Genomic DNA, 13,361 nt, shown 5'->3' on the forward strand with positions numbered 1-13,361 from the left:
AAATAAGAAATTAATGGGCTAGGGATGTGGCTCAAGCGGTTGCGCGCTCACCTGGCATGCGTGCGGCCCGGGTTCGATCCTCAGCACCACATACCAACAAAGATGTTGTGTCCGCCGAGAACTGAAAAATAAATATTAAAAAAATTCTCTCTCTCTCTCTCTCTCTCCCCTCTCTCACTCTCTCTTTAAAAAAAAAAAAAGAAATTAATGTGTAAGTTAAAACAAGGTTTTAAAAATATTGGAGTGTAGATTGTTCAGTGGTAGAACACTTGCCTAGCATGTGCAAAGCCCTGAGTTACATCCCCAGCACCAGAAATAAAAAAAAATGCTAATAATTAAATTAGGGCTGGGCCTGTAGCTCATGGGGTTCAATCCTTAGCTCCACATAAAATAAAGAAAATAGGGGCTAGGGTTGAAACTGAAGTAGAAGGATCTTGCCTATCCTAGGCAATTTAGCAAGATGATGTCTTAGCAACTTAGATGTCTCAAAAGTATATATTAACCCAAAGAAGGTAGAAAAAGAACAAAAAATAACATGTTCGGCTGCTGCAGATATAGCTTCATGGTAAGAGTGTTTGCCTAGGATGTGCAAAGCCATGGGTTCAATCTCCAGTACCACAAAAAAAAAAAAGTTGGTGAGATATAGACAAATCTTACAATTATAGACTTAAATCCAGCTATATCAATAATTATATTAAATAGTGGACTAATCACTCCACTTGGGCTACAGTTGTAGCTCCATGGTAGAGCACTTCCTAGCACATGTGAGGTACTAGGTTCGAACCTCAACACATTGGGTATTATGTCCATCTAACAACTAAAAATATTAGGGAAAAAAAAGACTCTTATTAGCTAATAGGTTTTTTTGTGTGTGTGTGAGATCAAACCCAGGGCCTCCCATATGCTACACAATTGCTGTATCCCTCAACTCTTTTTTTTTAATATTTTTTAGTTGTAGTTGAACACATCATCTTTATGTTTATGTGGTGCTAAGGATCGAACTCAGGGCCTTGCACATTCGAGGCAAGCGCTCTACCACTGAGCTCCAACCCCAGCCCCACAACTCTTTTTGGTATGGAGGATTAAATGTAGAGGTGCTTAACCACTGAGCCACACCCCCAACACTTTTTATATTTTGAGACAGTTTCTCACTAAGTTGCTGAGTGCCTTTCTGAATTACTGAGACTGGCCTGGTATTCTCCTACATCAGATTACTAAGTCACTGGATTACATCATCATCCTCATCTCTTAAAGGTGGAATGTATTTTTTTTTATTGGTTGTTTTTAGTTTGTGTGTGTGTGTTGCTGGGGATTCAATCCAGGGCCTTGTGCTACCAACTGAGCTATATCCCCAGCCCTAGCTTCCACATATAAGTGAAAATATTTGACCTTTGGCTTTTGGGGACTGGCTCGTTTCACTTAGCATAATAGTCTCCAGATCCATCCATCTACTGGCAAATATCATGAAGTCATTCTTCTTAATGGTTGAGTAAAATACTCCATTGTGTCCACTTTCTTTATCCATCCATCTGTTGAAGGGCACCTAGCTTGGTTCTAATAGCTTAGCTATTGTGAATTGAACTGCTATAAACATTGATGTGGCTGCATCACTGTAGTATGCTGATTTTAAATCCTTTGGATGTATACTGAAGAGAAGGTTAGGTGAGTTAAATAGTGGCTCCATCCTAGTTATTTTTTTAAGAATCTCCATACTGAAAAAAAAAAAAAAAAAAAAAAGAATCTCCATACTGCTTTCCAGAATGGTTGCACCAATTTGCAGTCCCACCAGCAATGTATGGGTGCACCTTTTTCCCCACATCCTCACCAACATTTATTGTTACTTATATTCTTGATAATTGCTAAAGTTACAATGTTGAAAGATGTGCCCCCTAGATGAAACTGTGGTATAAGCCAGGGGTGGTGGCACACACCTGTAGTCCAAGCTACTCAAAAGGCTGAAGCAGGAGGGATCACAGTTTAAGGTCGGTCTGAGCAACTTAGTGAGTTCCTGTCTCAAAACACAGAGACTGGAGATGTAGCTAAGTGGTAGAGAGAACTCGCCTAGAACATGCAAGACTCAGAGTTGAATTCCCAGCACCCAAAATGAAAAAAAAAAAAGAGATATAAATGTACCTGTGAGGGCTGGGGATATAGCTCAGTTGGTAGGGTGCTTGTCTTGTGTGCACAAGGCCCTGGGTTCGATCCCCAGCACCACCAAAAATAAAACATAAAAAGTACCTGCTGTTGCCACTTTTTTTCAGGTTTGTATAGAAGCCCCTAACCAGTTCAGTTAGACAATACAAAGAAATCAGTTAAGAATTTGGGGGGGGCGGGGCTGGGGATGTGGCTCAAGCGGTAGCGCGCTCGCCTGGCATGCGTGCGGCCCGGGTTCGATCCTCAACACCACATACAAAGATGTGCCCGCCGAAAACTAAAAAATAAATATTAATTCTCATTCTCATTCTCTCTCTCTCTCTCTCTCTCTCTCTCTCTCTCTCTCTCTAAAAAAAAAAAAAAAGAATTTGGGGGCTGAGCTGGGTGAGCTGGCTCATACCTGTAATCCCAGCAACTCAGGAGTCTGAGAGGAGGATTGCAAGTTTGAAGATAGCCTCAGCAAGTAAGTGAGGCACTGTCTCAAAATAAAAAGGGCTGGGGACTTAGCTAAGTGGTAAAGCACTCCTGGGTTCATTTTTTATTTATTTTTTTTAACATGGGAGACTAGGGTTCAGTACAGTGATCCCAGCACTGCAATTTTTTTTTTGAGAAATTTGTTTAATAAGACTTTGATATGGGAAACTTCAGAATTGAAGATGGAAAGATCCAAGGGAAATTATTTATGCTAAGACTAGATGAAGAGTGAACAGCTGTGTAGAAATGTGATTTAGTAGACTGAAGGGAGAAACCCAGTAAGGCCAATCCACATTCTTTTTGATCTTTGCCTGATATTCCATCCTCCCAGGTATGGAGTGGTAATCTTCTGGAATGAGGGTCTTATGGCCTACTGCAATTTTTTATAGTATCATATAGACAAGGAATAATTAACAAAATACATATATTATCTTTGCCAGACATAGTGATATGCACCTGTAGTCTCAACTTCTCAGAACACTGAGAAGAATTTCTTGGGCCCAGAAGTTCAAGGCCAGACTAGGCAACATAGCAAGGCCCCATCTTAAAAAAAAAAAAAAAAAAAAAAAATAGTAGATAGGTAGAAATAAAGCTTATCCAGAAATAATATTTATGTACATGAAAATCCAAAATTAAGGGGCTGGGGCTGGGGCTCAGTGGTAGAGTGCTCGCCTAGCACGTTGTGAGGCACTGGGTTTGATCCTTAGCACCACATAAAAATAAATAAGATAAAGTTGTTGTGTCTATATATAACTAAAAAAATAAAAATCCAAAATTAATATCTATAGTCAATTTTTTAAGATGCAGGTCAATATATAAAACAATTTTGTGGGTATGATTGCATCCAAAACCATCAGCCACTAAGAAATAATGAAAGATTCATAAGAAAAAAACTAAATGTTGAAAGAAGAGCTAAACAGTAATAGGTATGTTCATGGATTGGAAGATTTAATGTTATGTTTATTCTCTTCAGATTGACGTGTTTTGCTGAAAATACCAATCAAAATCTCCATGTTTTATATTAGAAATTGACAAGCAGATTAAAAACTTATATATATGAGAATACAAAGGGCAAAACAGCTATTTCAATATTGAAGAACAATAAATCTAGCTATCAAGACTTATTAGGAAAAATAAAAAATTTAGAAATATATTAAAAGGGGCTGGGGATGTGGCTCAAGTGGTAGCGCGCTCGCCTGGCATGCGTGCGGCCCGGGTTCGATCCTCAGCACCACATACAAACAAAAGATGTTGTGTCCACTGAAAACTAAAAAATAAATATCAAAATTCTCTCTCTCTCTCTCGCTCTCTCTCGCTCTCTCTCTCTCTCTCTCAAAAAAAAATTATTCAGCTTCTCTTCATAAATCAAGAAAGTAAAAAGAGAGGGGCTGGGGATGTGGCTCAAGTGTTGGCACACTTGCCTAGCATGCGTGAGGCACTGGGTTCAATTCTCAGCACCACATAAAAACAAAATAAAGATATTGTGTCCAACTAAAAAAAGAAAGAAAGTAAAAAGAGAATGAGGTGACTTGTTTAAAATGTTGGGAGAGGGGCTGGGGCTATGGCTCAGCAGTAGCACATTGCCTGGCATGTGTGATGCACTGGGTTCGATTCTCAGCACCACGTATAAATAAAATAAGGGCCTATCAACAACTAAAAAAAAAATTAAAAAAAAAAGAAATCTTTGATACTTAAAAAAAATGTTGGGAGAAAAACCTACCAATCTAGAATTATGTATCCTGAAAAATTATCCTTCAAAAGTGAAGAAGCTGGGACAATGGTGCATGCCTATAATCCCAGTGACTTAGGAAGACGAAGCAGGATCAAAAGTTGAACAGTCTGAACATTTTAGCAAGACCCTGTCTCAAAAATTAAAACAGGCTGGGAATGTAGCTCAGTGGTAGAGTCTTGGAGCTGCTAGGCAAGCGCCCTACAACTGAGCTACACCCTAGCCTGCACTATCCATTAAGACTCTGGCTTAAAATTTAAAATAAGGGCTGAAGTTGTGGCTCAGTGGTAGAGTGCTTCCCTTGCATGCACAAGGCACTGAGTTTGATCCCCAGAACCACATAAAAAAAACTAAATAAACAAAATGAAGGTATCGTGTCCATCTACAACTAAAAACAGTCTTAAAAAATTTAAGGCTGGGGGCTGGGGTTGTGGCTCAAGCGGTAGCACGCTCGCCTGGCATGCGTGTGACCCGGGTTCGATCCTCAGTACCACAGACAGACAAAGATGTTGTGTCCGCTGAAAATTTAAAAAAAAATAAATATTAAAAATTCTCTCTCTTTCTCTAAAAAAAAGAAAAAAGAAAAAATTTAAGGCTGGAGATGAAGCTCAATGATAAGGTACCCCAGGGTTCAATCCCTATACCAAAAATTAATTAATTAAAAGTATAATTGATATGCTAGGTAAGGAGAAGAACAGAATAATAAAATGTTTAATTAAAAGCACAAAAGATGGGGCTGGGGTTGTGGCTCAGTGGTAGAGTGCCTGCCTAGCAAGCATGAGGCACTGGGTTCCATCCCCACCACCACATAAATATAAAATAAAGATATTGTGTCCACCTAAAACTAAAAAATAATTATTAAAAATATTTTTTTAAATAAAAACACAAAAAATGATAGAAAAAACAAAAAAAGATACAAAAAATACGAGAAAAAATTTAAAAAATATAGAAGCACAAAAGGCAAAAAAGTGGAGTACAGAATACAAAAATAAAAACAGTAAACAAACAACCCAATCAATAAATGGGCTAAGGAGCTGAACAGACACTTCTCAGAAGAACATATACATTCAATCAACAAATTATATAAAGAAATGTTCAACATCTCTAGCAATTAGAAAGATGCAAATCAAAACTAAGATTTATCTCACACTAATCAGAATGGCAGTTATCAAGAATACAAATAACAGGGGCTGGGGATGTGGCTCAAGCGGTAGCGCGCTCGCCTGGCAATGCGTGGGGCCCGGGTTCGATCCTCAGCACCACATACAAACAAAGATGTTGTGTCTGCCGAAAACTAAGAAATAAAATATTAAAATTCTCTCTCTCCCTCTCTCCCTCTCTCTTTAAAAAAAAAAGAATACAAATAACAAACAAGGAGAGAAATTAATTACAGTAGATGGGGTAGAGAGAGAAGATGTGAGGGAAGGGGAGGGGGGATAGTAGGGGATAGGAAAGGTAGCAGAATACAACAATTACTAATAGGGCATTATGTAAAATTGTGGATGTGTAACCGACATGATTCTGCAATCTGCATTTGGGGTAAAATTGGGAGTTCATAACCCACTTCAATCTAATGTATGAAATATGATATGTCAAGAGCTTTGTAATGTTGTGAACAACCAATTAAAAAAAAAATACAAATAACAAATGTTAGCGAGGATGTAGGTGTTAGAGTCTATAAACAAGTCTGGATGGCGCCTGGCAAAATGCCAGAGGGAGTGGTTTATGAAGTAAGGCCAGCGGAGCCATTAAGTGTGAAAATTTCTTATTGGTTGACTGATGTATCTAGTTCATGCTAATTAAGATAAGCTGTGTGGAATGTATAAATACCGCTCCTGTCCTACAATAAACGGCTCCTACTCCTGCTGTATCAATCTATGCAAGTTCCTCGTCACACACCACCACCACCACCACCACCACCCCCCCCCCGCCGTTATTTTGCCCAGCCAGCCGGGCTGCAACATGTAGGGAAAAAGGCACACTCATACATTGCTGGTGGGACTGCAAATTGGTGCAACCAATCTGGAAAGCAGTATAGAGATTCCTTAGAAAACTTGAAACGGAACCACCATTTGACCCACTATCTCACTCCTCACCCAAAGGATTTAAATCAGTATGCAGCCACATCAATGTTCATCACAACTCAATTCACAATAACTGTGGAAGCAACCTAGATGCCCTTCAACAGATGAATGGATAAAGAAACTGTGGTATTACTCAGCATTAAAAAAGAATAAAATTATGGCATTTGCAGATAAATGGATGGAGTTGGAGAATATCATGCTAAGTGAATTAAGACAACCACAAAAAACCAAAGGGTGGATGTTCTCTCTAATAAGTAGATGCTGACCTACAAGGAGGGGGGGAATGGGGAAAATGGAGGAACTTTGGCAAAAGGGAGAGGAGTGAAGGGGGGGCATGAGGGCAAGAAAGATGATGGAATGAGATGGACATCATTACCCTAGGTACATGTATGACTACACATATGGTGCCACCCTATATGGTGTACAATCAGAGAAATTAAAAGTTGTGCTGCAATTGTATACAATGAATCAAAATACATTCTGCTGTCATATATACCTAATTAAATAAATTTTAAAAAATAAGAACAGTAAAAAATATAATATCTCATAAATGCATCTATATCAATAATCATTTTAAACATCCCAGTCTGAGCACATCATTAAAATATTTAGAAGAGGGGCTGGGGTTGTGGCTCAGTGTTAAAGCACTTGTCTGGCAAGTGTGAGGCACTGGGTTCAATCCTCAGCACCACATTAAAAAGTAAAACAAAGGTATCGTTCTCATCTACAATTAAAAAAAATAATAATTTAGAAGAAGTCAGGGTGTGGTGGCTCCAGACCTGTAGTCACTGCTACTCCAGAGACTGAAGAGGGTGGATCAAGCACCCAATAGTTCAAGGCCAGCCTGGCAACAGAACAACACCCTGTCCGCCTCCCCCACAAAAGAAGAAAATATGAGAATGTCTTTATGATTTCCAGACAAGAATGGTTACTTAGAACTCAAAGCACAATTCTTAAATTTGGAACATAGGGTTCCACCAACAAATTTAACAACAAAGCCTTAAGAATACCTACAAATTAATAAAAAAAAAAAAACTTTTTTCTTTGTACTAGGGATTGAACTCATGGGTACTTGACCACTGAGCCACATCCCCAGCCCTATTTTGTATTTTATTTAGAGATAGGGTCTCACTGAGTTGCTTAGCACCTCACTTTTGCTGAAGCCTGCTTTGAATTTGCAATCCTACCTCAGTCTTCAGAGCCACTGGAACTACAGGCAAGCGCCACTGCGCCCAGCAAGAAAATATTTTTAAAGGTTATTGCAAGAAAGTATATGTGTACAGGAGTTACATTAAACAATTTCACTGCTAAAATAACAAAACTCAGACAAAATAGAAATGGCTTATTTCCACTAATAATATTTCTCACAAATAAAAAAGAAATTCCACAGGAAGCCGGCAGTCTGAGTACGCACTAGTAGCTATGCCCAGGGCAAAGAAAGCAAAGCTGCCACAGGAAGGAACACTTAACGGCCACCAGGATGGGGATCCTACCCAGAGAGAACCAAAGGATGCTATGGGGACCTAAATAACTACTAGCAGTGGATCCAAAGGAATCACAGACCTCCATGAAAAAAAAAAAAAATCTGACCGACCAGCGCCTCCTCCTAATCCCTTAGGCCCAGGCAAATTCACTAATAAATTGCGGACCAACTTCGGACTTGGCTAGTGAGTGCAGCAACCAAGGCTGTGGAGAAGGCCAACCCAAGGCCTGGGACCCGGAGCTCCTTCCTGGACGCAGGCCCTCCTGGTAGAACCCTTGTCTACTGAGCTGAAGTGCCAGGGTGGGTCGCTAGTGGGTGGGAGGGACACAAGCCTCATGCCCCGGGTATCTCCCCTCAGGCGCCCCAGAAACCACACGAGAGACTAAGGTGCAGGCGGCCACGGCCAGCGTGATGGCTCTAAGCAGGCAGCAGCCCGCGCGCGCGCAACTCCAGTAGTGGGGACAGCGTGTAGCGCAGGCGGCGAAAGGCAGCATCTGAGCTGAGGTGCGGGAGGCCCTGGTGGATGGCATCCTGCTTCACCAGCAACACATAGAGCAGCGGCAGTGCCAGGAAGCCAAGCGGGAGCAACAGCAACATCTGCAGCGCACCGAGCGCCCACAGCCTGCGGACCGACAAATGGACAGATGAGTGGTGGCTGGAGAGGGAACTCAAAAGGAGAACCCACTTCCCTCACGTAGGCCACCAGGCTCACCTGATGCCTCCGGCCCCTGCGCCGCCCAACAGCCGCTTTTCCTGAAGGAAAAGGGAGCCGTGTCCCTCAATGCAGGATTAGGGGCACTGCGCTAGCCAGATCTCTCCTGGAGGGACAGGGGGGTGGCGGGAGTGTCCCAGCTCCAGCCCACCAGCCCGGGCCCACGCTCACACAGTCGGCCCTGGCCACCTCCTCCATCAGCGAGCCAGAGCAGTCCTGCACCCGGCGAAGCTTAGAGTCCCCCCTGCGGGTGACAGGCACAGAGATAGGCAATCTGTTCTAGCGCCACAACCGCCCCTACTCACTTAACCGTACTAACTCCCTTACGGTTCTGGGCCGCCCCGCGAGGTGTCCAGCGCAGCTGCCGCCTCCATCACCTTCCCCTGCAGCTCCTGGAGGGGATGGGAGTGAGGATTCAGGGCTGGGGGAGGAGGCCGCCTGGTGCTGGCTGCCCCAGATCTGGGAAAGGTGGGTTGGAGGCCGCAGTAGAGTCAGAGGTGACTGGCTCTCAGAGCCGAGGGAGCCGCACCTGTAGGACTCCACTCTGCTCCTGGAAGCTGGCCCAGGCCTCCTCGGTCCGCTGCGCACCCTAGGGTACAACAGCCTTAATTAGACTCGAAAGGACACACCCCTCCCACCCTTCCGAACAGGCCCAGGCTCTAAGGACACCTAAAGCTGACCCTCCCACCAAATTGCGGGCTCCTCTCACACCTGCCGTAAGTCCTCCGCCTGCATGGCGTACTTGGCCTCCACCACTTCCAGCTGTTTCTTTGGGAGCATTCAAGAACTGTCAGATGTCGGGGCACACCTTGCACCCGCAGTGCCTCAAGACCCGCTCTGGGCCTCAGGGTCCGCCCCTCGCTCCACTACGGCCCCGCCCACGTTTCCGCTCCGCCCCTGTCGGGCGCTAGGGGTTCAGTCCAAGTACCTGCAGTGCCAACAGTTGCGTCCCGAGTAGCTGCTGCTCCGCGCGCTGCTGATTCCGTTGTTCCCCACCGTAGTAAAAGAGCTGGGGGCGGGGCTTGTGAGGGCGGGATTTACGGGGCCTCTTGAGGCGGGGGTACTTTGGGGGGGCAGAGACTGGGAGGCAACAGCGGCAGGTACCAGAGCGGGACATTCGAGTAGAACCAAGACTGGAGGCCAACCCATTCCCTGCACATACCTGACTTGACAGCTCCTCCCACTGCTCCTGCAACTGTTGATTGTGTTGCTCCTGTGAAAAGGGTTGAGGGGGCGGTCCAGGTTTCTCCTTTAGCCCCGCCTCATCCTGGCCCCCGCCCCTCCGGCTCCGCTCCTTGGGGCACCCCTCCAACCAGGTCCAATTTGTGCTGCTCCGCCGCCTCCAGCAGTTCACGCGTCCTCTCCGCACGCTCTCGCGCCGCCTCGCGCGCTTCCCCTCGTAGAGCCCTAGCCGCCTGGCTCCGCCTCCGTTGCAGACTGCAGAGAGAAACTGAGGCAGGTGCTTCGGCGGGGGGTTGGGGAGCTCAGGATTCTGCGGCCCCCACCGTACGGAGAAGTAACCAGCTGAAGGTCAAGGTCAAAGAAGTCCTCGCCCAGTCCCTGGCATGCCAGACTTCAACCTCCCTTCGCGCTCCCTGGGTGAATAACCCCGCCCGACGACTGGAGCGGAGGTGCGGGACTGGGCAATCAGCTACTCTTGAAACGCGCCGCCTCTCAGGAGGGGCCCGCCCGCCGGCTTAAGCAGCCCTCTCAGGGCACCTGCGCTCGCGCTCGCGCAGTTCCTGTAGGCGCCCGGTGAGGCTCTCGCTCTCGGCCTCGAGACCGCGCACCAACTCCTCCAGCTCCTGCTTCCGCATGCGGCCATCTCGGTTATCCTTCTGGAGCTGCAGTAACTGCTCCTGCGGCTCGGCCATGGCTCCCCCAGCTCTGCCTCGACTCCAGCGTCCTAGGGGACCCGCCCTGCAGCCAGCGTCACAATGGGCAGCAGGGGGCGCCCGGGCTCAGCATCACCAAGAGGTGAAGCAGGATCACACTTGTTTCATCGTCTATAAAAATATTATCCAAAACAACAATCCAATCAATAAAAAGTTAATAAAATACTAATGAAAGGTTAACAAAAGACTAATACCTAATCTCCTTTAGCCCCGGCAATTTGAAACAAGATTTGGTTTCCCAACATTGCAAATGAAACCTGCCAACTGATCAATCTCCTGTGGAAAAGACTGCAAATGTATCTCAGGATCCATAAATAAGTTCTCTGTCTTTTAACCCAACGATTCCACTCCTGAGAATTTATCCCAGAAAGAAAAAAAATTGTTAAAAACCCTCTATGCATTTAATGGTTCATTGAAGTGGTTACAGTCACCATCAAAAAGGAAACAACTGTGATTTTAAATGATTCATTTGAATATTACATGGCATACATAGAGCTATGATGATATCTAGTGAAAAGCAGAATATGGATTGGGGTTGTGGCTCAGCGGTAGAGTGCTCACCTAGCACGTGCGAGGCATTGGATTCAATCCTCAGCACCACATAAAAATAAAGGGTAAAAAAAAAAAGTAGAATATATTATTAACGTTTATTTTGAAATAAAGATTATAAGATTCCTGGGCAAGATCTAGAAACAAACAAGAGAAAGAAACTATTTCGGGGCTGGGGATGTGGCTCAAGCGGTAGCGCGCTTGCCTGGCATGCGTGCGGCCCGGGTTCGATCCTCAGCACCACATACCAACAAAGATGTTGTGTCCGCCGAGAACTGAAAAATAAATATTAAAAATTCTCTCTCTCTCTCTCTCCTCTCTCACAATCTCTCTAAAAAAAAAAAAAACTATTTCATTGTGAGACTATAAATTTTTTAAATCTGCCTTTATTTGGTCAATTTCAATTATGAATAATATGGCTCTTATTTAAACAACTAACCTATGGGGATTGTTTTATTTTCAGCAAGAAGTCTGTTACATGGCAAAGAATTACTAGATGTTCAGGTTATTAGCAAAGAATTACTAGTTACTATGGTACCCATATGAATGTGACACAATGCAGCAACCAGCTGACTTGTGTGGGGTAAGTATGGCTTTACATGGGTTAATCTTGCAATCTCTTAAATTGGAATCAATCCCTTAGAAGTCAAAGGTAGGGTGGAGGCTGTTTCAGGTCAGGGAAATTCTGTATCTCACTAAGCACATGATGTCTTCCTTTCTTTCTCCCTTGCCTACACCCAAACTCTTTTTATTTTGAGACAGTCTCCTTAAATTACTCACAATTTGCAATCCTCCTAACTCAACCTCCCAGATAGCAAGGGATTATAGGCATATACCACAAAGTCTGGCTAAAAATTTATTTTGTGTAGCTGTTTTGCATGTTAGGGATTGAACTCAGGAATGTTCAACCTCTGAGCTACATCCTCAGCTCTTTTTATTTTTTACTTTGAGACAGCGTCTCCTTAAGTTGCCAAGGTGGGCCTCAAACTTGCATCCTTCTGACTCAGCCTCCTAAACCACTGGGATTACATATGTATGCCTCTGTATCCAGCTAAAATCTGTATTCTTTTTTATTTATTGATTGATTGATTGGTCAGGGAGAGGTTTGAACTCAGGGGCACTCAACCACTGAGCCATATCCCCAGCATTTTTTTGAATTTTATTTAGAGACAGGGTCTCAGTTGCGTGGTGTCTCGCTCTTGCTGAGGCTGGCTTTGAACTTTCAATCCTCCTGCCTCAACCTCCTGAAGCGCTAGGATTACAGGGATGCGTCACTGCACCCATCCTAAAATTTCTATTTTCTAATGGCTACAATGATATACTTGTGTTATAGCATAGCGACCACTCCCCCACCCACCATCATCATAATTTTATACATTGAAATCTTAATCTCTAAGATTTAACCTCAGGGGCTGGGGATGTGGCTCAAGCGGTAGCGCGCTCGCCTGGCATGCGTGCGGTCCGGGTTCGATCCTCAGCACCACATACAAAGATGTTGTGTCCGCTGAGAACTAAAAAATAAATATTAAAAAAAAATCTCTCGGGCTAGGGATGTGGCTCAAGCGGTAGCGCGCTCGCCTTGCATGCGTGCGGCCCGGGTTCGATCCTCAGCACCACATACCAACAAAGATGTTGTGTCCGCCGAGAACTAAAAAAAAAAATAAATATTAAAAAAAAATTTTAAAAAAAATATCTCTCTCTCTCTTCCACTCCCTCTTTAAAAAAAAAAAAAAAAAAAAAAGATTTAACCTCAGAATGCAACTGTATTGGGGGTCTTCCCAGAAATAATCAAGATAAAATGGGAAGGCTCACACTTGTAATCCCAGCAACTCAGGACACTGAGGCATGGGTATCTTAAGTTCAAGGACAGCCTGAGCAATTTAGTGAGTCTCTGTTTAAAATAAAAAGAACTGGGGTGTATGGGGCTGGGGATGTGGCTCAAGCGGTAGCGCGCTCACCTGGCATGCGTGCGGCCCAGGTTCGATCCTCAGCACCACATACAGACAGAGATGTTGTGTCTGCCGAAAACTAAGAAAAATAAAATATTAAAGTTCTCTTTCTCTCTCTCTATCTCTCTCTTTAAAAAAAAAAAAAAAAAAAAGATATCTTAAAAAAAAAAAAAGAACTGGGGTGTAGTTCAGTGGTAAAATACTTGCCCAGCATGCATGAGGCTCTGAGTTCAATCCTAACATCACAAAAAGAAGAAAAGATAGGTTCATTAGACTGGGCTCTAATCCAAAGTGACTGTAGTGCTTATAATAAAACAGAACTTGGGCACAGG

The 13,361-nt window shown here is 43.9% G+C and overlaps 1 protein-coding gene across 1 annotated transcript; it reads right to left on the reverse strand.

Moving 5' to 3' along the window:
• Nucleotides 1-8,219: 8,219 nt before the first annotated feature.
• Nucleotides 8,220-10,555, reverse strand: TMEM191C (transmembrane protein 191C). Its single transcript, XM_081286963.1, has 9 exons — nt 10,356-10,555; nt 9,950-10,073; nt 9,799-9,849; nt 9,565-9,645; nt 9,166-9,225; nt 8,964-9,028; nt 8,808-8,880; nt 8,637-8,677; nt 8,220-8,546 (listed from the first exon to the last, which is right to left on the reverse strand). Exons 1-9 carry the CDS (start codon nt 10,508-10,510, stop codon nt 8,342-8,344), a joined length of 855 nt encoding a protein of 284 aa, XP_081143089.1. The 5' UTR covers nt 10,511-10,555; the 3' UTR covers nt 8,220-8,341.
• Between the last annotated feature and the right edge of the window lie 2,806 nt (nt 10,556-13,361).

This window comes from Spermophilus citellus (genome assembly GCF_964194105.1).
Source record: "Spermophilus citellus genome assembly, chromosome: 3".
In the NCBI taxonomy this organism is placed as follows: Eukaryota; Metazoa; Chordata; class Mammalia; order Rodentia; family Sciuridae; genus Spermophilus; species Spermophilus citellus.

Coding starts and splice junctions, on each gene's coding strand:
- TMEM191C (XM_081286963.1), bottom strand. CDS start 10,510: ATGGCCGAGCCGCAGGAGCAGTTACTGCAGCTCCAGAAGGATAACCGA. Junction 9,850..9,949: donor AGCAGCACAAATTGGACCTG/GTTGGAGGGGTG, acceptor CCCTTTTCACAG/GAGCAACACAATCAACAGTT. Junction 8,547..8,636: donor GCAGGGGCCGGAGGCATCAG/GTGAGCCTGGTG, acceptor GTCGGTCCGCAG/GCTGTGGGCGCTCGGTGCGC.